Raw genomic sequence first — 27,230 nt, 5'->3', positions numbered from 1 at the left:
CTTAAGGCTACAGAGCACCTGGATTCCTCAGGACCGGCAGGCATGCTTTGGCGTTCCTGAGCACAGGCCACGCTTGCCCTCCCCCCCAAAGCCTGGTTTTCTGCTCTGGTCTTGTGGGTTCGTACCCCATCAGGGTGGGACTGGTCAGGATGAGTAGCAGTGGGATAGTCCTGAGCGGCCCGCTTTCTGAGGAAAGTACAGCATTCACCCCTCTGAAGCCCGTGGTGATGTCTAGAGAAACACTTGAAGATCCGTCTGTCTTTGAGGACATCAAGCCACCTGTGCGGATGCTGGAGACCCCCCAGGATTTGGCCCAGGTAAGGCAGCCCTTGGGGTATCCCTGTCTTTCCGTGTCCTGGCTCTGCTGGTGGCCAAAGGCACGCTTCCCAGTTGGCATTCCTTTTAAGAGCTCTGGCACCGCTTTCTTTTGGAAAGGTGGCCGAGATGAACGGTTGCACTGGACAGCCCTTGCGGTCCCAGTCTAGGCCTCCCATTCCCAAAAACATGGATACAGATATCAACTGTATCCATGTTTTTGGAAATGGGAGGCCTACATTCCCCATCGTGAAGTGGGGCACAAAATACGTTTTGGGGCTGATCATGTAACTTTGTGCCGTTTGTTGGCGAGGCAGCCGTGATTCATGCCGGAACATAGGATTTGGGATGTGGCTGTGAAGAAAAGCAAAGATTGTTTCTGTGAGTGTTTGTGAGAAATGGAAGTGAAGAAGCTGCTGGAAACAAAGTTAGTTTTGCGCCCCAGGGTGTTGCCGCTCACCTATCTGAGCCCTGTTTCGAAGTACAGTAGAGTCTCACTTATCCAACATTCTGGATTATCCAGCGCATTTTTGTAGTCAGTGTTTTCAATGCATTGTGATATTTTGGTGCTAAATTCGTAAATACAGTACCCTGTTTCCCTGAAAATAAGACATCCCCAGAAAATAAGACCTAGTAGAGGTTTTGCTGAATTGCTAAATATAAGGCCTCCCTTGAAAGTAAGACCTAGTAAAGTTTTTGTTTGGAAGCATGCAGCATCGGCAAATGTACATACCAAAGATCGTTGTACATGGAAATAAAGGTAGTAACAAGAAATAATAATAATAATAATAATAATAATAATAATAATAATAATAATAACTTTATTCTTGTATCCCACCTCCATCTCCCAGAAGGGACTCGGGGCAGCTTACACAGGGACAAGCCCAAAAACAACATAAATTCACATACAAACAGAAATTTAAAACAGTAATTTAAAAACAGTACAGCAATAAAATATAATATAGAAATTCTTGAAAGGATTAACAGCTTGGTTATGCTGTTTTGTGATGACAACTATTGTACAGTAGATAATAAATTTTCATTTTTAAAAATTCAACCATAAATGTGAATTCGTCTTTGTGGAAAAATAAGACATCCCCTGAAAATAAGACCTAGGGCATCTTTGGGAGCAAAAATTAATATAAGACACTGTCATATTTTCGGGGAAACAGGGTAATTACTACATAGCATTAATGCGTATTGAACTACTTTTTCTGTCAATTTTGTTGTATAACATGATGTTTTGGTGCATAATTTGTAAAATCATAACCTAATTTGATGTTTAATAGGCTTTTCCTTAATCTCTCCTTATTATCCAAGATATTCGCTTATCCAAGCTTCTGCTGGCCCGTTCAGCTTGGATAAGTGAGACTCTACTGTAGTATTTTCACTTTAGGCAGGTTCTGGGGGAAGGCTGCACCAAAGGAATGGAGTCGAAACAATGGTTCTGAAAGTTGGTGCCTTTTGGTGGTATTGGTTTGGTGTTTTTTCCTTTCTGGGCAAAGAGGAAGGTGTTTTGGCTGGGTGCCTTCAAGAGAAAGGCGCCTTGGAGGGGGGATTGCGTGCCATTCTTGGGCTGCCTCTGCTGCTCTTGTTTTCCGAATCACAAGAAAGGAATTCTCCTTGAGATTCTCCAGGTTCTGTGGCTTCCCGTCTTTCTCGAAGAGAGAGATAAAAGGGTGGACAAGGAGGGGAAGAGAGCCAAGCGCCACATTACTACACAGACACACTTTTTGCTACGGCAAAAAGGGATCCCTGTTCTGTCCGACTTTATTTTCATCAGAGGCGAGGAACACCCCAATCCTTAGAAAAGTTGCAAGCCCTGGCTCGGGGCCTGCAACATTCTTCCTTCCTTTGTGGGTTTCTTCATTGGCCTCTTGAAACGCAGTGAAAGTTGGGAGGATTTTCATATGAAGGCCTCCCTTCCCATGGACAGAAATGTTGCCAGGTTCATCCCTTCAGAGGTGAAAATCAGGGCACACGTGCCAAACAACATCAGAAAGTGATCAAGAGTGGAAAAGCTATTAATGGGGAAGAATGCACATGTTCAGAGAGGCTGCAGCAATTTGCTTTTGCCTGAGCCCACTGGGAAGGACAAAATTGTGCCCGCTCCTTTAATAAATAATAATAATAATAATAATAATAATAATAATAATAATAATAATAATAAAAACTTTATTTATACCCCGCCACCATCTCCCCGTGGGGACTCGGGGCGGCTCACAATGTTACAAAAGTAACAGCGCAAATACATTAACAATACACACAGTTTAAAACACAAGAAGATGATAAAACAAGTTAAAACAAAGATTTAAACAACAGTAATAATATCGATAGTAATAATATCAAACAACCACCAATGCAATTCAGTCAACTTCAAAGGTGGGGGGACTATAGCAGCAATATAAGATAAAATCATTAGATTAAAATATCCACTCCTTTCAGGCTGCTGGGAGCCCCGGGGGCACAATGGATTAAATCCCACTGACCTGAAGGTTGTGTTTCTGACCTGAAGGTTGCCTGTTTGAATTCGTGAGATGGGGTAAGCTCCTGTCTGTTAGCTCTAGCTTGCGGGGACATGAGAGAAACCTCCCAGCAGGATGGTAATACATCCAAGCGTCCCTTGGGCAATTCTCTCACACCAGAAGTGACTTTCAGTATATTCTCAAGTAGCTTCTGACATGATTTTAAAAAGGCTGTTAGGCTAATGGCTCCTGCCAGCCTAGCAGTTCGAAAACATGCAAATGTGAGTAGATCAATAGGTACTGCTCTGGCGGGAAGGTAACAGCGCTCCATGCAGTCATGCCAGCCACATGACCTTGGAGGTGTCTACAGACAACGCCGGCTCTTCGGCTTAGAAATGGAGATGAGCACCAACCCCCAAAGTCGGATATGACTGGACTTAACATCAGGGGAAACCTTTACCTTTACCTTTAGGTTAATGGGGTGGACATTTCCTTTTCCCTTTGAACAGTTTGCAGCAGAGGGCAAAGAGGAACCGCAGGAAGTGGAAAGAGAAACAGGGACATTTGGAACAGAACTGGAAAATTGCATAACAGAGGAAATAATTGGGGGCTGTCTCTAAGATATTGGGGCAGTTGGAAGACCTCTGCCAGGGTCAGAGATGGGTGCGTAAAGCAACACTTGGGATCGTGGCCACATGGCCTTTTGGCTCCAACGGTGTGTACAGCTCCGCCTCAGGCTCCCTGCCCTCTGTTTGGCTTGCCATGATTTTGGAGCAGAGATCATCGAGGTCCCAACCTCTGACCTCTGCCTGCTGCTTTCAGTGGCCTCTCCTGGGACAGCCTCCCTTATGGCACAGCCTCTGATTTCCCTCCTTTTCACCTCTTACAATGTAGCCTGAGCCCGGTCACATGCATAACGGAGGACCTTCTTATAGCAAAACAAGAGGCACTCCAAGTGGACAGCTACTGGTCAAAGAACATTTAGAACAGGGGTCCCCAAACTTTTTAAACAGGGGACTAGTTCACGGTCCCTCTGACTGTTGTAGGGCTGGATTATAGTTGAAAAAAAAACCTATAAACAAATTCCTATTTTGAAGTAAAAACAAAACAAAACAAAACAGGAACAAATACAGCCTCAATGTTAATCATAATCATAATAAAAATAATAAAGAGGGTTGGAAGATACCCCTTAGGTCATTGAGTCCAACCCTCTTCTACCTTTGTGCACCAAAAGCACAAGCAAAGCACCCCTGACAGATGGCCACCCAGCCTCAATGTTGTTAATAATGATAATAGTAATGCATCACACAGCCCTAAACGCTTGGGAACTTGTGATTTGTGATACGAAATCCAGCAAATATATCTCGTTTGCTGTGTTATACTGTGTTTTTGTATCAATAATAATAATAATAATAATAATAAAGAGGATTGGAAGAGACCCCTTGGGCCACTTAGTCCAGCCCCCTTCTGCCTTTGTGCACCAAAAGCTCTAGCGAAGCACCCTTGATAATTAATTAATTATTAAGTAATAATTAAAATACCATTATAAACAAGCAAAGCTCTGGAAGGCGCGCACCGGGCAAGGGAGGAGGCGGGGGCCGGATAAATGGCTTTGATGGGCCGCATGTGGCCCCCGGGCCTTAGTTTGGGGACCCCTGATTAAGAATAATGTCAAGTTTTAAACTTTGTTTGTGTTTTTAAATACTGTACCCTCAGTTCGCTTCTGACACGATTAATAAATAAATACTAGCCCAGGACTGTGAACACAGAAAACCAGTTTCTGGGAGCAGTAGACAATTCCTACATACAGATGAACTCCCACATGGAGCAGGCTCTGCATTCTGGATCGGTCTAGATGACCTTTGTGCTCTCTCCCAACTCCGTCTTTCTACTGTTCTGTGATTCACACCCATCCTGTCCAGGTGTAACTTCTCCAACAACAGTAAAATTATATTAGGGATCAAAATCCACCTGGCCTGGCCTTGTTCTCCTTTTCTTTTTTTAAAAGGATGTCAATGACCGTTTGGGTCCCACGAGAGAACCTTGGCTTTTGGCGTCAAGGGTCCAGAGCGGATTCCCGTAGATATGAGATTCCCACTTGGAGTGGATTCCTTCGTGGGGCGTGTGCGCCAGCGTCTGCGCACCGAGGTCTCAAGACATCTCCCTCCATTTTCTCTTTCTGTGTGAAAGTGGCATGCTGGCTAATGATTAACCGCCGGTGCCAAGCCTTCCTGGCGCCATTTTGCTGGCAGGGAGAAGCCAAGGAGCGGGTGGGTTGCGGCAGAGATTTCCAAAGGAAGGCAGTTTGACGCCACTTGCGCTGCAATGCAATGGAATCCTGGGAGTGAGTTGTAGTTTGCACTTTGTAGCAGAGGTGGCTCAAGATCTTGTCGAACTGCAGCTCCTAAGATTGAGCCATCCATGGCAGTCCAAGTCAGGTCAGGACTGCATTGGTGCTCTAGTGCATACGGCTCTTCTGCCGGGATTTCCTGGAAGGCTCTGGCGCATGAGCGCATCTCATGCCCAGAGTGTTGCATTGGTTCCACCTGCCAGGACAGGTGAGCGGCTGATTGGCGGCAGGCATGCTCTCTTTTACAAAACGCACCCAGGTGTGTCCCTTGCCGTCTCACGGAAGCAAGCCTCTTCCCCGGCTCCACTTTGGTGGGTCCCCTTCTAATGTTGGGAATGAACATCAACAGAAGTTCCTCTCTTAATAATAATAATAATAATAATAATTATAATAATAATAATAATTTATTTATATAGCGCCCTATCTCCCGGATGGGACTCAGGGCGGTTTACAGTCATAAAAGCAAACACAAACATTACATAACAACATAATACACATTATTAAACAAAGTAAAATAATACAATTATAACAATAAATCACACTTACATGACCAGATCAAGGGGACGGGAACCATAAAACAAATACAGTACAGTCTCACGTATCCAACAGTCGCTTATCCAATGTTCTGGATTATCCAACGCATTTTTGTAGTCAATGTCTTCAATATATGGTGATATTTTGGTGCTAAATTCGTAAATACAGTAATTACTACATAGCATTACTGCGTATTGAACTACTTTTTCTGTCAAATTTGTTGTATAACATGAAGTTTTGGTGCTTAATTAGTAAAATCATAACCTAATTTGATGTTTAATAGACTTTTCCTTAATCCCTCCTTATTATCCAACATATTTGCTTATCCAACGTTCTGCTGGCCCATTTATGTTGGATAAGCGAGACTCTACTGTATATTAAAATGTATCATTTTAGGCTAGGGAAATCTTGTGCAATATATTCTCTTCCCAAACTGATGACCCCTGCAAAAATGGGGCAAAGTCGGCTTTGGTGGTGTGTGGATCTGTCGCCAGCCGGGCTTTGCTCTTGCAAGCTCAGCTCAACTCTTAATCTATGTATATAGTAACAGTGGAAATATATTTGTATGTATGTATGTATGTATGTATGTATGTTTGTGAACCCCTGATGGCACAGCGGGTTAAACCGCTGAGCTGCTGAACTTGTTGACTTAAAGGTGAGTGGTACGAATCCGGAGAGCAGGGTGAGCTCACACTGTTAGCCTCAGCTTTTGCCAACCTATCAGTTCGAAAACATAAAAATGTGAGTAGATCAATACTGCTCTGGCGGGAAGGTAACGGCAGTCCATGCAGTCATGCCGGCCACATGACCTTGGAGGTGTCTACAGACAACACCGGCTCTTCAGCTTAGAAATGGAGATGAGCACCAACCCCCAGAGTCGGACATGATTAGACTTAATGTTTACCTTTACCTTTATGTATGTTTGTGGGAGATTTTCAAGAAGGCTCCCACTTCCAGAGAGCCCTGTGACTCCCACCAATGACGGATCTGGACCGACATTGGCACACAGACCAACCTTGACCAACAGAAAAGAATGGATGCCTTTGGGGGAATCGATTTTGGATTTTGGGAGTTATAGTTCACCCACACTCAGAGGACACTATGAACCCAACAATGGCTCTGGACCAACTTTTACTATTGGTATGGTTTGGGAATAATGGCAGATGATAATGGGAGTTGTATTTTACCTACATTATTATGCATTTTCTAATGGGTCCATTCTTAAAATCCAAAACACAACAATGAATACTTTTTATGTTTATAATTGCAAATTACCTAGTCTAGGCAGCACCAGGTATTCAATATATATAATAGAAAACTATATAATATCGATAGCATATAATAGAAATCTATAACACTGTGTAATATTATTTTTATTACTAGGTTATAAATGTCATTTCCTAATTGGTTCTATCAGAAAAACATGGGAAATGTTTATTAAACTGTAAACTTTGTTTTTGTGGGAAATCTTTCAGCACATTTTGCTTCAGTTTTTCAGTGAATATCTCAGACAGTCTCAACCAACTTAACATACTTTGTGGTAGCCACAATAACAAAATTTCTGGAGGAGAGCAACTGCAGTAGAGTCTCACTTATCCAACATTCGCTATTCAACGTTCTGGATTATCCAACTCAGTTTGCCTCCCGTCTCGATCCACAGCTGTTTCTCTAGGCAGCAAGGATTGAACTTTTTATGAATTTAATTTCCAACAATGTTACTACTATAAGTTCATTTTATGCAATTCTATATTTATTTGTAGTCAATTTGTTAGTAGCCAATTTTTTTAGTCAATTTTTTTCAATATATCGCGATGTTTTGGTGCTAAATTCATAAATGCAGTAATTACTACATAACGTTACTGTGTATTGAATTGCTTTTTCTGTTGATTTGTTGTAAAACATGATGTTTTGGGTGCTTAATTTGTAAAATCATAACGTAATTTGATGCTTAATAGGCTTAATCCCTCCTTATTATCCAAGATATTCGCTTATCCAAGCTTCTGCCAGCCCGTTTAGCTTGGATAAGTGAGACTCTACTGTAGTATGTCTACTCCTGAAACTTCATTTTTGTGGCTGCCACGAACTAAGTTGAATCGCTTGAGACTCGATGAGATGTTCATTGAAAAACTATAGCAAAATGAATTATAGCAGGATGTCCTGCTAATAAACCTTTTCCATGTTTTTATGATAGAACCAATTAGGAAATGACATTTATAACCCAGGACCAAAAATCATATTTTATTATCTTTCTGACTTTTCCTGACCTCTTGATGGATCCTTGGCCCAGAGATGAACGGTTTCCTGGGCCAATCCGGCATCACCCCGGGAAGCACCTTGGAGGCAGCTATTAATACTACTGCTAATAATTATTATTATTAATAATAATTAGGGGGCCCTTAATGATGGGTTTTCTTGGGCTCCTGACTACCTTTGCGTCCCCCTCCCATCTTAATCCCTTCTGTGCGTCAGCTCCGTGTTGGGACAGATACACCTATCTCTGTTTTACTTTGATGGAATGGGCCAATCTGGAACGGAGCCAAGGAGGATGAGATCATGTACGGAGGAGTCAGGTTCCACACACTTTTGAGACGAGGAAAGAAACACGTAGCCGAGGAACGAGGGAGTTAACCTCTTCCACCCCAGAGTGTGGAAATCTCTCCTCGCCCCTTATTTATTTATTTATTTATTTATTTATTTACAGTATTTATATTCTGCCCTTCTCACCCCGAAGGGGACTCAGGCCGGATCACATTGCACACATATAAGGCAAACATTCAATGCCATAACATAGAACAGAGACAGAGACAGACGCAGGCACGGGCTGGCCTCGAACTCATGACCTCTTGGTCAGAGTGATTTGTTGCAGCTGGCTGCTAACCAGCCTGCTCCACCATTTTTGGCTTGTGTTGCCCCTCGAATTGTGGCCCCGAATACCATATGAGCAAGGTTTTGCCCTCTTACAGAGCACCAAGGCACCTTTGAAGGATTTGGGTCAAGGAAGGAAAAGAGGAGATGATCAGGGATGAGGAGACTTGAGAATCATAGAATCTTAGAGTTGGAAGGGAGTTGGAAGGGATCCCAAAAGGCCATCCAGTCAAACCTGCTTCTGTCAGGCAGGAAAAGCACAATCAAAGCCCCCCGACAGATGATGATGATGATGATGATGATGATGATGATGATGATGATGATAATAATAATAATAATAATAATAATAATAATAATACGCCATTGATCACATCCTCAGCTGCTGTAAGAAAATCACACAGACAGACTACAAACAGAGGCACAACCATGTGGCCCAAATGATTCATTGGAACTTATGCCTCAAGTACCACCTCCCAGCAGCAAAGAACTGGTGGGATCACAAACCTGCAAAGGTATTGGAAAATGATCACGCAAAGATACTGTGGGACTCCTGAATCCAGACTGACAAAGTTCTGGAACACAACACACCAGACATCACAGTTGTGGAAAAGAAAAAGGTTTGGATCATTGATGTTGCCATCCCAGGTGACAGTCGCATTGATGAAAAACAACAGGAAAAACTCAGCCGCTATCAGGACCTCAAGATTGAACTTCAAAGACTCTGGCAGAAACCAGTACAGGTGGTCCTGGTGGTGATCGGCACACTGGGTGCCATGCCAAAAGATCTCAGCCGGCATTTGGAAACAATAGACATTGACATAATTACGATCTGCCAACTGCAAAAGGCCACCATACTGGGATCTGCACGCATCATCCGAAAATACATCACACAGTCCTAGACACTTGGGAAGTGTTCGACTTGTGATTTTATGATATGAAATCCAGCATATCTGTCTTGTTAGCTGTGTCATAAAATAATAATAATAATAATAATAATAATAATAATAATAAGAAGAAGAAGAAGAAGAAGAAGAAGAAGAAGAAGTTTATTTATACCCCTCCTCCATCTCCCCCAAAGGGGACTCGGGGCGGCTCATAGATAAAAACAGTGTCAACAAACAATACACCAGTAAACAAAACATACACCAATTATAAAACTTAAACATTAACCTATGAAAATAAAAACACACATAATAAAACGCGGAATTAAAAACAGCGAAGTTGAGTAATAGACTAGCTAAAGTGCACTTTGTTATAAGTTGTAAACTCAAGATAACAGATAAAGTGCTAAAGAAGTCAATTTGGGATGGTAAGGATCCTAAGTTAATATCAAGATTAACCAGGAGAAGTGCGACCGATACAGGACCAGAAGTGCGACCAATACAGGAACCTCCACCGGACTCTGCGGCAATGAGTTCCACGGTGGAACAGTTCTCCTTATGGTCAGGAAGGTCTTGATCAAGAATAAATAAGTCTGACTTTATTTCAGAGATTCTTAGGGTCAGGAAAAGATGTCCAGCCATGACGTTGTTTCTTTGCATAAGGTGGTTTTCAGGGCACAATATTTTGGGGATCCAGACATAGAATCTTTGCAGTAGAAGGGACCCCAAGGGTCATCTGTTTTTTATTTTAACTAGTTTACACTTTGTTTTTTCTGGGCTTGGCCCCATGTTAGCTGCCCCACGTCTCTTCGGGGAGATGGTGGCGGGAAACAAAAATAAAGTATTATTATTATTATTATTATTATTATTATTATTATTATTATTATTATCAAGTCTCACACACTGAAGCACTCCTGAAAGATGCCTATGCATTGTGTGAATCACAAAGTGGCCATCTAACATTCCAGATCTCTCCCTCAACCAAAGGTCACTGTGTCAACCCAACAAGTAGGGAAAGAAAGGGGAAGTGGCCGTTAGACCTTTTGGACCACAACTCTCCAAATCCAGAAACATAGAATCATAGAAGCATTGCAGCAGCACAGTGGGTTAAAACCTTCCGACCTAAAGGTTGGGTTGCTGGCCTAAAGGTTGGTGGTTCAAATCTGCAAAATGGGGTGAACTCCCATCTGTCAGCTCTAGCTTGTGGGGACATGAGAGAAGCCTCCCAGCAGGGTGGTAACACATCTGGGCGTCCCCTGGACAACGTCCCTGTAGACAGTCAATTCTCTCACATCGGAAGCGACTTGCTGTATGTTCCCAAGTTGCTTCTGACATGAAAAAAAAATGAAGTTGGAGCTATCCAGTTTAACCCCCTTCTGCCATCCAAGCCCTCCTGGGAGATGGCCATCCGTTTTGGTCTGACCAAATGCCATTTGACACCACTTTCCATGCTATGGGATCCTGGGAGTTGTAATTTGTTGGGTCACTGGTACTTTTTGGCAAAGAAGGCTGAAACCCTTGTCAAACTACAACTCCCAGGATTGTATAGCATTCAGCCATGACAGTGAAAGTGGTGTCAAATTGCCTGCATTCTGCAGTGAGGATGCTCCCCGAGAGTCAGAGTCCAAGGATAGGAACTGGTTCAAGGCTCTGACTGGGACCACAATGAACTGGGAAGAGCACAGCCAGCAAGTGAAGAACATTGGAAGATGACAATGGACCTGAACTCATGGAAGAAGATAGGGATGACAGGGAGAGACAGTGACTTCCATTCTGGGTTATAGTCTGAACTTTAAAGGAGCTGTTCAAGGTGCAGAAACCCATCATCCTCCATCATCCGTCCCCCCCCCCCAAAGTTCAAGTTCAGCCTCCTTCGAAGTTCAGACTAAAACCCTGCAGAGAATGTTACCCGCAAGAGCGTTTTAGAAGGAAGAGAAGCAGGCAAGAGACGAAACCGGCTGAGCTTGAGGTCAATACCAAGACTGAATGATCCGAGGAGCAAATATTTGCCTTGGTCAATATTTTACCAGAGAGACAATAAAGATTGACATTGAGCCAAGCAGCGCTGCAAGTACATTCTGTTTAAGAGCGGTATCTTGTTCTGGAATGTGGGCCAAGAGGCAAAAGGAGCTTGGAACGATCCTTGCCTTACCTTCCACATCTTTGGCCTTCATTGCTTTGGGGTAATGGAAGTAACATGGGGAGGCAGTTTTTCCTATCCAAGAAAAAGGAAGGGTTCTTTGCATGGCATGGAATCATAGAACAGAATCATAGAATAGTAGAGTTGGAAGAGACCTCATGGGCCATCCAGTCCAACCCCCCGCTAAGAAGCAGGAAATCGCATTCAAAGCACCCCCGACAGATGGCCATCCAGCCTCTGCTTAAAAGCCTCCAAAGAAGGAGCCTCTCCCTTGCATTCCTTGGTCCCCCCGTGTGCCATATTCAAAAACTGGGATCTTCTATTTTTTATTATTATTAGCTTGGGTACCCGGCGTTGCACAGGTTATTTGAAAAGTCGATTTTTAAATGTACAAAATGCATAAGGTTGTGGGTGAACTACAACTGACATCTTGGCAGGTTAATCCCCTGAAATTCCATCAGTACTTAAAGTTTGCTTTGTTGGGCAAGTTTGCTCTGGATGCATCATCGGTGGGTTCAGTGTGCTCTCTGGCTGTAGGGTAAACTACATCTCCCGATATGGTGAGTCGGTCCCCTCAAACCCCTCCAGTAGGTTGAGTTAGTTCTGGGGGCTAAGTTTGGTCTAGGTCCAGTTTGGTGGAGGTTACTATTTCACTGGTTGTGGGTGAACTACAACTCCCAGAAAGGAAGGTCAGTTCCGTCCCAAACTCCTCCAGTAATAAAATCTCAGCATATCAGGTCTGTGTGCCAAGTTTGGTCCAGATCCATTGATGTTTGGGTTCACAGCGCTCTCTGGATGTAGACGAACTACAACTCCCCCAAATCAAGGTGAATTTTCCCCAAAGACCTCCACTGTTTTTTGCTGGTCATGGGGGCTCTGTGTGCCAAGTTTGGTCCAATTCCAGCTTTGATGGGGTTCAAACCTCTCTAGGATGTTCTGTTGCTAATCAATTGCTCTGTTTGCTGTGTGCCATAGAAAAGAACAGGAAAGGGTTATGGGAGAGGCAGTTGGGCCCGGGCTGTGGCACAGGCGGGAGAGCAAGCCAGCTGCAATTAACTGCAATGAATCACTCTTGACCAGGAGGTTATGAATTTGAGGCCCGCTCGGAGCCTATATTTGTCTTGTCTTTGTTCTATGTTAAAAGGCATTGAATGTTTGCCTATATGTGTAATGTGATCCGCCCTGAGTCCCCTTCGGGGTGAGAAGGGCGGAATATAAATGCTGTAAATAAATAATAAATAGTGGACAGAGTTGTGCAAATTCCACATCAGTGGCGAGAGTAGTAAACACTGGTATGTCAGTGGTAGAGGAAACACAGAAAATCTAGAATGAAATTGTCCCCGTATGAAAGTCCTCACTTGGGTGGTTGGGCAGGATGGTGTTTGTGGAGGACATTGGCAGAGCTCTTGGACACGTTCATGGTGCTCGCTATAACCTGCAATGTCACTGCAGGGAGGGCCTTTGGTGCCCACTGAGTAGTGGGAACTATAGCTATTTGTGGAAGTGGGAGCCTGTCTGTGGAAGTGGACACCCGAGCCACATACACACAGACAGATTTTCACTTTTATTATGTGTATAGATTATATATTATTAAGTGGGGCAATCTGTCAGGAATGTTTGGATAGGGAGAATCCTGGGAACAATGGGGCTAAAACCCTCATTGCGGTTTATTACAAAGGAAGAAAAGTAGTAGCTGAGGGAGAAGGAGAGGAAAAAGGAGGCAGAGCAATTCAGCTTCTCCAACCTGGATTTTAGGGCAAAAATCTGGGACAGGAGGCAGAGGCAGTCCCCTATGGATGCCATGAGGGGCAATGCAGATGCTGCCACTTAGCATGATGCTTTTGACACGAAATAAATAAAGCATGATGCATTGAGCACCAGTCACAATTGCTCTGAGTGTGTCCTTTAAATTATTTTGGAAATATTGCTCTGGGTGGACATTGCCCTTTTTTGCAGACCTTGCTTTCTGAGCTCTGCCTTGAGGACAAAATACACTTTTTAAAGGTTGCTTGTATACTGCAGGTTTTAAATGACAAAGTGTATAGTGTTTAGTCTTGTAAGCTGCTTTGAGTCTCTTATAGGGGAGGAAGGCAGGATATAAAATAATATGACAATCATCATCATCATCATCATCATCATCATCATCATCATCATCATCATAGAAACACAGCTTTTAAGTACAAATAATAGTTGCTGGAGAGTGGGAATGGACAGCAGGCATGTGGTCTCTCTGAAAGAAATGCCCCTCAAATTTGCAATATTTGCAAAAACTAGTCATCCCTAGAACTCCTTTTTCTTGCAACTCTGGGTTCCTTTCCCTGCCCTTTTCAGAAGCTGAGATGCCTTTATCTGAAGACTTAGTTGTTCTTGAGTTCCTTCGAGTCGTTTCTGATTCACGGCAAACCTTTCATGGGGTTTGCTTGCTTTGATTGCCTTCCTCCGAAGCTGAGAAAGTGTGACTCACCCAAGGTTACCCAGTGGGTTTCCATGGGTTGAAAAACAATGCAAAAGGATAAACATTGTTTCAACAGACTAAAATCTGAGCAAGCAAAGGCATTTTAAAAGGTTTTGTCTTTAACTACCTTCGGCTTATGACGGCGACCCAATTAAAGAGAGACTTCCGCCTAAGATGTTGCAGGATTTTGCCATTCAGTTTGCTGAACATGGCTGTCTCTCTGGGAGGGTCATTTTCTTAGGTGCTTTGAGATCCCTTTTGCAATTGGAGATCCCTTTGGTGCTTTGAGATAGATCCCTTTGCCGGAAATGTGTTGTATGGCATCAAATTGTGCCTCTGTGTCTCCGCTCTGAGTCCCCTTCGGGATTGAGAAGGGTGGGATATAAATATGGCAAATAAATAAACAAACAAATTTAACATCTTTGCAAACTCTTGCAAGGAAACATGGAAGTTGTAGTCCAAACTAAAGAAAGCTTATCAACATCTGCTTTAAAGGGTGAATGATCTGCATTACCGGTAGATGCTCCAAACTGTTCTGAACCAAGGTGTCTGCAATTTCCTTTCCCCATTTTTTAAAAAATTTAAATTATTTTAAAATTGTGAATTTTGCATATTCAGTACTTAAAACTTATACATTCTTTAACAAATTTGCAATACAGAGTTATGTATGCCATAGCTCCTATAGTATTTTCACTAACTATATTACATACTCATATTATTTACCTTTTGTTATCCTTCACCTAGTGCTATCCCTTCACCCCAGACCAGCCAATTACAATATTTATTTCCAAAATTCCATTGTTTCTTTTACAGGTTTTCCCCCCTTACCTTCTACATATACAAACTCTATAAATTTCCCCCATGTCTTCCCAAAATCACCCTTTTTTAATAACCCTCTTTTAATCTTAATATTACATGTCAATTTATCATTTATCGCAATATCCCAAATCTCCTTATACCATTCTTCCAGTTGGCACTCCCCCCTCCTTTCCATTTTTTGGCTATTAACAATCTTGCTGCTGTTACCAGGTGTATGCAATTTGCAAGGCAGCACTCTTGCTCTGAGATTCCTCCTCCTCAGAGAGTCACGATCACAGAGTTGTGAAAGACACACTGACGCTGCCAATGCCATCCCTTTCCCTTACATTCAATGTCAGGAGCCTCCGGTGGCCTAGAGGATAAAAGCCTTGTGACTGGAAGGTTGGGTTGCTGACCTGAAAGCTGCCATGTTCGAATCCCACCCGGGGAGAGCGCGGATGAGCTCCCTCTATCAGCTCCAGCTCCATGTGGGGACATGAGAGAAGCCTCCCACAAGGATGGTAAAAACATCAAAACACCCAGGCGTCCCCTGGGCAACGTCCTTGCAGATGGCCAATTCTCTCACTCCAGAAACAACTCCAATTGCTCCTGACATGAAAAAAACGAAACCATTCAATGTCTCTTTCTCTTGCACCTTTAGGCCCGTTTGGAGATGGACAAGTACCTCTCGGGGCACTCTCTCCCAGTGCCCGCTTTGCCGGACAAGAAGTACCGCCGGGAGAGTGCCTCGGTGGTGGATGAGTATTTCTCCACAGAAAAGCCCTCTCCGTATAGCGTGAATATCAACGTGATCCTGCCAGACACCACCCACCTGCGGACGGGCCTCTACCGCCCGGCCAAGCCTTTGGCCTCGTTCCCTGTGGTCAAGATGGAGCCGGGCACCTGCTTTGCCCAACCCTGCTCTTCCTCCTCTTCCTCTTCCTCCTCTGCAGCCACTCAGGCCTTGCCGGACTTCACCAGCGTCTTCAGCCTGCCCCAGTCGGTGTCCGCAAGTGGCATCTTCGTCAAGCAAGAGGCACCTTCTGAAATCCCGCTCTCGTTGTACCAGTTGCCCATTGGCACCGGAGGCAGCACAGGGGAGATGACCACCATGGCCCACTCCACCTGCGGCACCACCGCCATCAGTGCCATCCACGGTGTGGCCATGTCCACTGGCTCTGACTCCACTTTGGCCACTCGGCATGCTGCCAAGCCCTTCCCACTCGCCTCTCCAAGCAGTTTCGGCCTCCTTGGTGAATACTACCCCACGCCAAGCGTCCACTTGCCCCCATCGCCCCCCAACTCCCAGCCCGGGAGCCCCGAAAACCAGCCGGAGCTGATCAATGCCCTCTCACCTCCACCGCCCTATGAATGCACCTTCGGGCTCAGGGTCCCTGCGCTCAACAACAGCCTCGGGACCCTTTCCCAGGGCCATGCCGTGCTGCAGACTCCCAAATACAACCGGAGGAACAACCCCGAGCTGGAGAAGAGGAGGATCCACCATTGTGACTATCCAGGTATTGAAGTAAAGTGGGGCCCCTGGTTGTGGCGCAGTGTGTTAAGTGCTGAGCTGTTGAACGTGAAGACCGGAAGGTCCCAGGTTCAAATCCCAGGAGCGGAATGAGCGCCCGCTGTTAGCCCCAGCTCCTGCCAGCCTAGCAGTTCGAAAACATGCCAATGTGAGTAGATCAATAGGTACCGCTCTGGCGGGAAGGTAAGGGCGCTCCATGCAGTCATGCCGGCCACATGACCTTGGAGGTGTCTACGGACAATGCTGGCTCTTCGGCTTAGAAATGGAGATGAGCACCAACCCCCAGAGTCGGTCACGACTGGACTTAACGTCAGGAGAAAACCTTTACCTTTTTAAGACCCTCTCCACTTAACAGGAAGAAACTCAGGGGCCTTTAATCACATTGATCATGCCACCAGCATAGGTACTTTGCGCTGCCCGAGCCAAGCATTTTGTAACACTATTTATTAGAAGTAGTCATTGTTTGGAGTTGGGTTTTATGAATGGTCCCATTAGGAAATTCATAGGGATTTGGGTAAAATATAACTCCCATATCATCTACCATTGCCCACAAAGTGAAAGGTAAAGATAAAGGTTTCCCCTGACGTTAAGTCCCAGTCGTGACAGACTCTGGGGGTTGGTGCTCATCACCATTTCTAAGCTGAAGAGCCGGCATTGTCCATAGACATCTCCAAGGTCATGTGGCCAGCATGACTGCATGAAGCACCATTACCTTCCCTCCAGAGCGGTACCTATTAATCTACTCATATTTGCATGTTTTCGAACTGCTAGGTTGGCAGGAGCTGGGGCTAACAGCGGGTGCTCATTCTGCTCACGGGATTTGAACCTGGGACCTTTTGGTCCACAAGTTCAGCAGCTCAGTGCTTTAACGCATTGTGCCACCAGGGGGCCCTCCACAAAGTGAACCAGTAGTTAAAGTTGGTCTTGATGGGTCTGTGTGCCCAGTTTGATCCAGATCCATCAGCGGTAGGATTCACAGGGCTCTCTGGATGTGGGTGAACTATAGGTCCCAACATCCAAGGTTGGCGGGAGTCATAGGGCTCTCTGCATGTGAGAGCAACTTTGGAAATCGGCCAGAAACCTACATACACACATATTTTCACATTTATTATAGATATAGATGTAAATATAGTTGTGGTGGTACAATGGGTTAAACCGGTAAGCTGCTGAACTTGCTGCCCGGAAGACTGGTGGTTCAAATCTGTGAGACGGGGTGAGCTCCTGCTGTTAGCCCCAGCTTCTGCCAACCTAGCAGTTCAAAAACATGCAAATGTGAGTAGATCAATAGGTACCGCCTCAGTGAGAAGGTAAACAGTGCTCCATACAGCCATGCCAGTCACATGACCTAGGAGGTGTCTACGGACAACACAGGCTCTTCATCTTAGAAATGGAGATGAGCACCAACTCCCAAGAGCCAGAAGGGGAAGCCTTTACCTTATCTGTGTTTCTAGGCATTGACTTTTTGCCTTGCGTTGTGTTTACTGGAATCCACCCTGAGTCTCCTTGGGGAGATAGGGCAGAATAGAAATAAATTATTATTATTATTTTATTGTATGACACAGCAAACAAGATATACATGCTGGATTTCATATCACAAAATCACAATAGTCCAAGTGTCTAGGACTATTATTATTATTGTTGTTGTTGTTATTAGCTATAGATGATTTCATAGTCATGTTGCCATCCTCTAAGATTTGCATTTGCCAGAGAGATGTTTCGATTTTTCTTGTGCCATGACTTAATAGCTCCATCCAACCAAATCCTAGATTGGAAAATACCTCAAGGGCCATGCAGTCCAAGCCCCTTCTGCAAGGCAAGAAGCCACAGCCAAAGCCCTCCTGACAGATGGCCATTCAGTCTGATCCTGGGACCTGCTGTTGCCAGACATGCATTTAGACTTGCTACATTTTCAAAATATAGCCACTTCCACAGTACAGTTGAGCTATCACTTTCATAGGGGTTAGGGGGTCCCGTATGAAAGTGGGGGGAACTGCTAATTTCTTGACACCTTTCTAGAAATATTTAGGTCCTTGAGTACAATTCTATGGTTTACCTTCAGTGGGGTAAAGGTGGAACAGAAAGGAGGGAGGGATGCATCTGTTTGCTCATGGAGGTCATTTTTTTAGTCTTCCTGCCCCGATCCACTATGTTTATCCTTTTCAGGTTGCCCAAAGGTTTACACCAAAAGTTCTCACCTGAAAGCGCACCAGAGGACCCACACCGGTAAGTGGGGATGGGTGGTTACCTGCAATGGGGACATTTATTCTTTAGAGGAACATTTTACATATACCGTATAAACTCGAGTTTAAGCCGACCCGAATATAAGCTGAGGCACCTAATTTTACCACAAAAAAACTGGGAAAACATTGACTCCAGTATAAGCCGAGGATGGTAAATTTCAGAAATAAAAATAGATACCAATAAAATTGCATTAATTGAGGCATCCGTAGGTTAAATGTTTTTGAATATTTACATAAAGCTCAAATTTAAGATAAGACTGTCCAACTCTGATCACATCATTATTCTCATCTTCTTCAATGTAAATGTGCTTATGTATCCTTTTAATAATAATAGAGTAATATAATGCATGTAATAATAATAATAATAAATACAGGAAAATAATTCATACAATAATAAATAAAATAATAAATACAATAATAATAATATCGGAGTGAAATAATAAATGTATTATTAATAATAATAAAAATAGAGTAAAATAAATGTAATAGTAACAACAATAATAGAGAAAAATAATAAATGTAATAATACCAATAATAATAGAGAAAAATAATAAATGTACCATATATTCTCGAGTATAAGCTTACCCAAATATAAGCCAACCAGGATCCTCACCCGAGTTTAAGCCGAGGGGGGCTTTTTCAGTCTTAAAAAAAGGGCTGAAAAACTAGGCTTATACTCGAGAATATACAGTAACCAATTGCTACATCATCACCTTTGAAAAGAGAATGCTTTTTAACCAGCATTGCTGTCTGGCTTATTCAAAATCTATCCTGCCCAATTCCTAAGATTTATTGCAAGACATAAATTTTGCCTAACAATAGAGCTGGCCCGACTGATGCTCTTTGGGAGAGAAGTTTTAAATGATTTCAAATTATAACAATAACACGACAAAGAGTAACATATTAAGCTACTGAATCCCAAACCATGTACGAGTATGTATCTAGATTCTGGATGAAACTCTTAGAGGTGGAAACAAGTGCCCCAGGCAGCAAGGAAGGTGCCAGGTGCATTGCAATATCCTCCGATGCCACGGGGCCAATGTTCACCTTGTAGTTTTATCAGCACGTCCCTTGTTCCCTCATAAATCTGTTTATGGGCACCGTCTTGGCCTTTGGGCTGTGTTCTGTTCAGGAAGTCCTTGCTTTGTGCTTTGTTATTTTCCATTATTGTTTTGCTGTGTGGCTTTTCCTTTGGGGGACAGAGAGAAAGAGAGTGGATCATTAGGAGGTTTCTTCCCTTTCCATGCATGCATGGGGTGTTCCAACTGGTCATCCAATGAGCTTAAGAGTCCATCCCTAAGAGGAGAAGTCCCTTGTGAAGGAGTTTTTATTAAATATAACTACTGCCACCAAATGTAAAGATGTTTATTTACGCTGCCACCAATTAGTAAAGTCTTTATAATGCTGCCACCAAATGTAAAGGGGATTATTAACGCTTGACACCACTTTGGAAAATGCAGCCATCAACTACTCAAAGAGGAGACCTTTTAAATTTTGTTTTTCTTCCTTCTTCTTGTTTACTTTTGATGGTAAGACAACTGAGTTCATAATATATGTGACAGAGGCTGAGATGTTTGAGGAACAATAACAAGTTTATTCAGGCACAGAGCTTAGTGGTTACAATAATGTTTCTCCTTAGAGGCACTTTGATTAACAGTTGCAAAGCTAGAATGAGGTGATTCAAACTCTTTAAAATGTCACTTCTTTATCTACTGCTTTTAAACTACAGTCACCCTGTGATTTGCAATCACAGAACCTCAGTTCCTTATCAGGACACAGACTACCTTAAAATAAGTCACCAAACTTATTTTAAACTGACTCAAAAATAAGCAATTGAGCCTCCCTGATCCCTTCAACTTAGGATCAGTCTTCCCTGTGCCTCGTCAGAGCACAGACTAACTGCTTTTTTTAATACCTGCACTTCTTCATCAAACTGGCAGTTGGCTCCGCCCAGTTCTCCATGGCAACCAACTCCTGAGTGCATGCAATAACTGAAATATTGACCCTTTTAAAACACAATTAAACATAACATCTGTAAACCAAAAAAAATCAAACTTCATTACATCCCTCTTTTGCCATTCCTTAATGTCCTGTCTCTTTGGGTTGTGTGGGTCTCTCCTTTCGAAGCGTTCTGCCTCTGGATCTGTGGGAGGTCCCCTTTCACCTGGCTCAGACAGCCTTGGGAGATTAAATATGTAACTGGGTCTCCAGTGGCCACTGGGCCCATTGTTTGTGGCTGCCTGCCGTGTTGCCCGGAGCAGGAGCCAGTCCGGGGGGGACAATGGCAGGCATTCCGCTTCCCTCCAGGAAACCACTCTGGCCATTGTTTGAAGGGGAGCGCTGCCTCCCTGGGACAATGGTGCCCAAAATAGCCTTCAGTGGTGCTTCTCACCCCCTCCTTCTGTAGCGTGTGCTATAAAATTCTCATAAAGGGCCCTGAGATTCTTCTATAAGGGAGTCATAAAATGCCATTTCACTGCCCAAGGCTTACAAGGGTCTGGCCTGATCCAGTCACTGCCTTGCTTTGCACCTGGTTTGCATTGGAGACAGGTGCATGCGCCATGCAAAACAACCTTTGACCACCCAAAGACTGGTTGCTCTCAGCTTAGCCTACCTGGCAGGGCTACCTGGCAGGATAACATAAACATGGAGTGATCCCAAATAGCCTCCTGCATACTTTGATGGGGCCTGGAATAAAAAAGTATGAGTCTCAATTACAACACTTACATTTTTGGCCATCTGCAAAAAGGTTGCCCAGGGGATGCCCAGATGTTTTGATGTTTTACCATCCTTGTGGGAGGCTTCTCTCATGTCCCCGCATGGAGCTGGAGCTGATAGAGGGAGTTCATCCACGCTCTCCTCGGGTGGGATTCGAACCTGGCAGCTTTCAGGTCAGCAGCCCAACCTTCAAATCATGAGGCTTTTATCCCCTAGGCCATCGGAGGCTCCTACAACACTTACTAAATGGCGGGATATCTTGGAGGAGATCTCTGCATTAACTGCATAGGGCAAGCTGCCTTCAAACCTCCTGACATCATCTAGAAAGGATGCTTGGAATATTTATTATTATTTACTGTGGAGCCTTGGTGGCGAAGTATATTAAAGCACTGAGCTGCTGAACTTGCAGACCGAAAGGTCCCAGGTTCAAATCCTGGGAGCAGAGTGAGTGCCCTCTGTTGCTCCAGTTTCTGCCAACCTAGCAGTTCGAAAACATACAAATGTGAGTAGATCAATAGGTGGGAAGGTAACGTCGCTGCATGCAGTCATGCCGGCCACATGACCTTGGAGGTGTCTACGGACAATGCCGGCTCTTCGGCTTAGAAATGGAGATGAGCACCAACCCCCAGAGTCAGACATGAATGAATTGGGGGGGGGGGGGAATGGGGAATGGAAGGAGATGCTGACGTCCTGTGTCTTTCTCTCCTTCCTGCCCAGGTGAGAAGCCCTACAAATGCACCTGGGAGGGCTGCGACTGGCGCTTTGCCCGCTCAGATGAACTCACCCGGCACTACCGCAAGCACACTGGGGCCAAGCCCTTCAAGTGCCTGGCCTGCGGGCGCTGCTTCTCCCGCTCGGACCACCTGGCCCTCCACATGAAGCGGCACCAGAACTGAACCCCTTCCTCCACCTCCGGCCTCCTTCCTTCCCTCCCTCTTCCTTTTACCTCGGCTTTGGACACAGGAACCCAGCAGTGACATTGCGATCAAAGGCCACTACACTCCTGGCACCCAGCTGATGCCACAGGACGTTCTGGGTGGGATTGTTGCTCCCAGGAATGAACAGAACAACAGGTGGGAAGCTTCCACCTCTCCTGGACTCTGGAGGAACGTGCTATTTATTTCTGCCTCTCTTGACTTTCTGCATTCGGAGAGGATTTGATACTCTCCTCTGCATCACCTTGTGCTCTTAATAATCCTGTGGGAATTTGGTGGCCATGCCTTGGCCTGAAATGCCGTCAGTGCCAAAAGCAAGACACTCCCAAGGTGTCATTTTTTTGTAGGGATCCATATAATTCTTATTGCCAGAGGCATGTAAACAGCATTCCAGTGAAGGCCTTACCTTTGGATTCTCATTTCTTTCTATGAACCACCGAGGGAAAGAGTGTTGCAGAAAACCCCGATGCTGTGCCTGCAGCATACAACCCCGGGATGCACTGAGATCCCTCGCCTGTTTTCTCTGTTGCTGGACCAAGAGATGGATTTTAAAGCTTCTGTAGAAACAACTCATGATCAGGATTGAATACAACACAACAATGTCTTTGTGGGGTGCTTTCCTCACCGCCTCGGGTTGAAAGACTCAATTGAACTGGATGATACTTTCTCTCCTCTTCAACTTGAGCTTTGGAAATATACTTGCTCTTTGCTTTGGACTTTTTAGGGAGGTGGAAGACTGGATGGGCATGGGGCATTTTCCTCGCCCTTTTTCCTTGGTTTTGACAAAGGGCTGCATGTCCAGCTTTGCACATGAAACCATGCTGCAACGATTGTACATTATGACTGTCGCTTTGTCCCCTTAAATCCTTCCAGACTTATGGTGACCCAAAAGTGGACCTTCCAGGGGGGTTTCTTGCCCAGATTTGTTCAGCAAAACCCAAACAAAGGGAGGCCCAACGCTGAGTGCTGCATGCCTCCCTTTGCCACGTGCCTATTGCCTTGCATGCATTCATAATACAATGCCTTCATGAAACAAATGGGGTTTTGGGGCAGACATGTCTCCCGTTTGTAGCCATTAAAGCAGTAATTCTCAACATGTGGTCCCCAGATGTTTTGGCCTTAAACTCCCAGAAACCCTAACAGCTGGTAAACTGGCTGGGATTTCTGGGAGTTGTGGACCAAAACACCTGGGGACCCACAGGTTGAGAACTACTGCCTTAGAGTAAGTACTGGATTCATTGGGAAGAGATGGATACATGAGAATGCAGGAACATCAATCAGAGGGATGGTGCCTTTTGTGCCAAATCTTCTCTCTGCCTCTCCTATTCTGTGCCAAATTGCATCCCTCCCATGAGAGGAAAAATACACATTTTCTATGTATGAAGAGCATGGATTCGGTGGGAGAGCCATGCAAAAGGCCAGTCACAGTGGGCTCTGCAATGAGCAATCTCACGATGTTTTTCTCATTGTACAAAGACTGCAATTCAGGGTGTGTTCTGTGCAAAGTGTTGGTGTTGTGCAGAGAAAGAAGTGTGCAGTTTTCTGGGTGAAAAAGAATACTTTTATGCACAATTTCTCCTTTCCATATCACTTTGTGCATGCTCCATGCAGTCATGCCGGCCACATGACCTTGGAGGTGTCTACGGACAATGCCGGCTCTTTGGCTTAGAAATGGAGATGAGCACCAACCCCCAGTCAGACATGACTGGACTTAACGTCAGGGGAAAACCTTTACCTTACCTTGTGCAAAGAAAATACTATCTCCTTTGCCAAAATATCAGATTCCAAGAGTATGATAGGGCCCCTGGTGGCACAGTGCGTTAAAGCGCTGAGCTGCTGAACTTGTGGACTAAAAGGTCCCGGGTTCAAATCCCAGAAGCGGAATGAGCGCCCGCTGTTAGCTCCAGCTCCTGCCAACCTAGCAGTTCAAAAACATGCCAATGTGAGTAGATTAATAGGTACCACTCCGGCGGGAAGGTAATGGCACTCCATGCAGTCATGCCGGCCACATGACCTTGGAGGTATCTACGGACAAAGCCGGCTCTTCGGCTTAGAAATGAAGATGACCACCAACCCCCAGAGACGGTTACGACTGGTCTTAACGTCAGGGGAAACCTTTACCTTTACCCCACACCTCTTTCAATTATTTTACTTTTCTTTTCGCCAAAATGAAAGCAGACTCTTTGCAAGTGAAAGGATCAAACATTCGTGGCCCTCTGCCCATCATTCCCTGTTCAAAATGCTACAGCGGACACAACCAAGGGCTTCTTAGTTCACCCCGAAAGGGTGGGCCTTTGTATATAGAACTGTACAGAATTTTGTATATGCAAACCAGGAGGGATCAAGAGTCCTATGGGTAGTCTATGTGTGCGAATGTGCATTTTGCAATGCAGGTGTGTATTTTGCAATTTAGACGGATTTAAGTACGTTGGCGTTTTGTAACAGGACTCTGAGGATAACAGGAGGGTAGCATTCCTCCTTCCAAAGACTGAGGCCCATTTTAACACAGCAGCCTGTCTTCCAAATGCTTCCTCTTGGTTGTGCCCAAATGGCGAGCTTTTGGTCCCCAATAGTTGCCATATAAGGAGATATAGATCTAAATGTATATGTGTGTATTTCTATGTATGTATATCAGGCATGGTCAAACTTGGCATGGTCAAACTTGGGCCGTCCAGGTGTTTTGGACTCCAACTCCCACCATGGGTCATGGTCAAACTTGGGCCGTCCAGGTGTTTTGGACTCCAACTCCCACCATTCCTGACAGCCTCAGGCCCTTTCCTTTTCCCCCTCAGCCGCTTAAGCGGCTGAGGGGGAAAAGGAAGGGGCCTGAGGCTGTCAGGAATGGTGGGAGTTGGAGTCCAAAACACCTGGACGGCCCAAGTTTGACCATGCCCGATGTACATGCATATACACATATATATGACATCCAGAAACACATGATGGTTGGGAGCACTGCATTTAGAACTAGGATGCATTTGGAAGAAGGAATCTTTCTCCTCTGCCATTTTTATATTTTAAAAAAGAGATAAATAAAATACAAACAAAACACCCAGGTTCTGAGTTCCAGTAGGAGCTCTGTGTGTATATTGTTTTGTTTTAGTTTTTTTTTTTTGGAATTTATATATAAAACGGAATAAAAGATTTGTATCATTCAGAACCACGCGTTATGTCTCCGGTGCCAGTTGTGTTCAGAAGAGTTTTCCCACTGCCTCCCTTTGAGGCTGAGAGAGTGCGACTTGCCTGAAATGCTTATCCGAAGCGAGATTCACACCCAGGGCATTTTCCAGGCTGAAGGTGCCTTTGCCGCCTCCTTCCCGAATCTTGCATTGCTTTATTTCCCCGAAAAATAAGACCACGCCTTATATTAATTTTGGAATTTTAGGGCATATTTTCAGGGGAATATCTTGCTTGTAGGTACATGTAGGTTGCTGTGAGTTTTCTGGGATGTATGGCCATGTTCCAGAAGCATATTATGACATAATATATGATACCATTGACATTATTAATACAGTAGAGTCTCACTTATCCAAGCTAAACGGGCCGGCAGAAGCTTGGATAAGCGAATATCTTGGATAATAAGGAGGGATTAAGGAAAAGCCTATTAAACATCAAATTAGATTATGGTTTTACAAAATTAAGCACCAAAACATCATGTTATACAACAAATTTGACAGAAAAAGTAGTTCAATATGCAGTGATGTTATGTTGTAATTACTGTATTTACGAATTTAGCACCAAAATATCACGATATATTGAAAACATTGACTACAAAAATGGCTTGGATAATCCAGAAGCTTGGATAAGCGAGGCTTGGATAAGTGAGACTCTACTGTACTTTAAAATAGTAAATAACTTATAAATTTGGAGAGTGACAATGAAGTAAGAGGACATGATTATAGTTCAATAAAAGCATACACACACACACACACACACACACACACACGTAGTATACATGTAGACAGAATGTGTTGTTGAAGACTCTCACGGTGAAAATCACTGGGTTGCTGTGAATCTTCCAGAAGCTAACACCTCCCAACAAAGGACTCCCCCAGGCAGGGTGCAGCCAGGCTTTGAAGTTGCAAGACCATTCAATGCTAATCAAGGTGCCCAATTGCAACATTCCCACTTGCCTCAAACAAACGAGAGTTCTTTCTCCCACCCTGGGCATTCCATACTTGCCTAATTTCCAACAGACCTCCCAAACTCTGAGGATGACTGCCATAGATGTGGGCGAAATGTCAGGAGAGAATGCTTCTGGAACATGGCCATGCAAACTGGAAAACTAACGGCAACTCAGTGATTCCGGCCGTGAAAGCCTTCGCCAACACATCAAACACGGGATGTTTTGCAAAACACTCCAGAACCTATTTTCAGTTCTGTGATTGATGAGAAGGCTGGAGTTATGCAACACGCCAAGGCTCGTGTATCACTTTAGTAGGAGGAATCTGTTTTGGAAAATACTATAAATTAACCTTGCAAGTCATATCTACTTAAAACTGTTGTTGCTGAGGCTCGTTGCAAAGCTAGGATGCTGCTATTCTTGCAAAGTGAGGGGCTCTCCTTAGAGAAATTCAGCAAAAATAAATGTCGATGGAAGTAGAAGTTTAATGCAAAATCGAAACCAGTGCAACATTTCCTGGTTTTTGGAAAATGTCAATTTAATGAGTGTCCAGCAGCGCCCTCCGCTGGCAGGCTTTGCATTAAATTTCCAAAATTCATAGGTTGCATCTGCATCAGGCATGGGCAAACTTGGGCTCTCAAAGTGTTTTGGACTTCAACTCCCACCATTCCTAACAGCCTCAGGCCCTTTCCTTTCCCCCCGCAGCCGCTTAAGCGGCTGCGGGGGGAAAGGAAGGGGCCTGAGGCTGTTAGGAATGGTGGGAGTTGAAGTCCAAAACACCTGGAGGGCCTAAGTTTGCCCATGCCTGATCTGCACAGTGATCTACCCCAGATCCGCATTTGCAAAAGCCCAGAAAAGACACAAGACACACAGGCAAAGGAAG

General features: G+C 44.3%; 1 protein-coding gene across 1 annotated transcript; it reads left to right on the top strand.

The window, feature by feature from the left end:
* On the top strand, nucleotides 1-25,387 carry LOC100562908 (Krueppel-like factor 5). Its single transcript, XM_008121646.3, has 4 exons — nucleotides 1-317; nucleotides 15,465-16,320; nucleotides 18,498-18,557; nucleotides 22,010-25,387. Exons 1-4 carry the CDS (start codon nucleotides 150-152, stop codon nucleotides 22,186-22,188), a joined length of 1,263 nt encoding a protein of 420 aa, XP_008119853.2. The 5' UTR covers nucleotides 1-149; the 3' UTR covers nucleotides 22,189-25,387.
* The last annotated feature ends 1,843 nt before the right edge of the window (nucleotides 25,388-27,230 follow it).

This window comes from Anolis carolinensis, unplaced genomic scaffold, assembly GCF_035594765.1.
Source record: "Anolis carolinensis isolate JA03-04 unplaced genomic scaffold, rAnoCar3.1.pri scaffold_12, whole genome shotgun sequence".
NCBI classification, from domain to species: domain Eukaryota; kingdom Metazoa; phylum Chordata; class Lepidosauria; order Squamata; family Dactyloidae; genus Anolis; species Anolis carolinensis.
Note: the sequence above shows the minus strand (reverse complement) of the source record. Positions and strands in the feature narration are given on the sequence as shown.

Coding starts and splice junctions, on each gene's coding strand:
- LOC100562908 (XM_008121646.3), top strand. CDS start 150: ATGAGTAGCAGTGGGATAGTCCTGAGCGGCCCGCTTTCTGAGGAAAGT. Junction 318..15,464: donor CCCCCCAGGATTTGGCCCAG/GTAAGGCAGCCC, acceptor TTGCACCTTTAG/GCCCGTTTGGAGATGGACAA. Junction 18,558..22,009: donor GCACCAGAGGACCCACACCG/GTAAGTGGGGAT, acceptor CTTCCTGCCCAG/GTGAGAAGCCCTACAAATGC.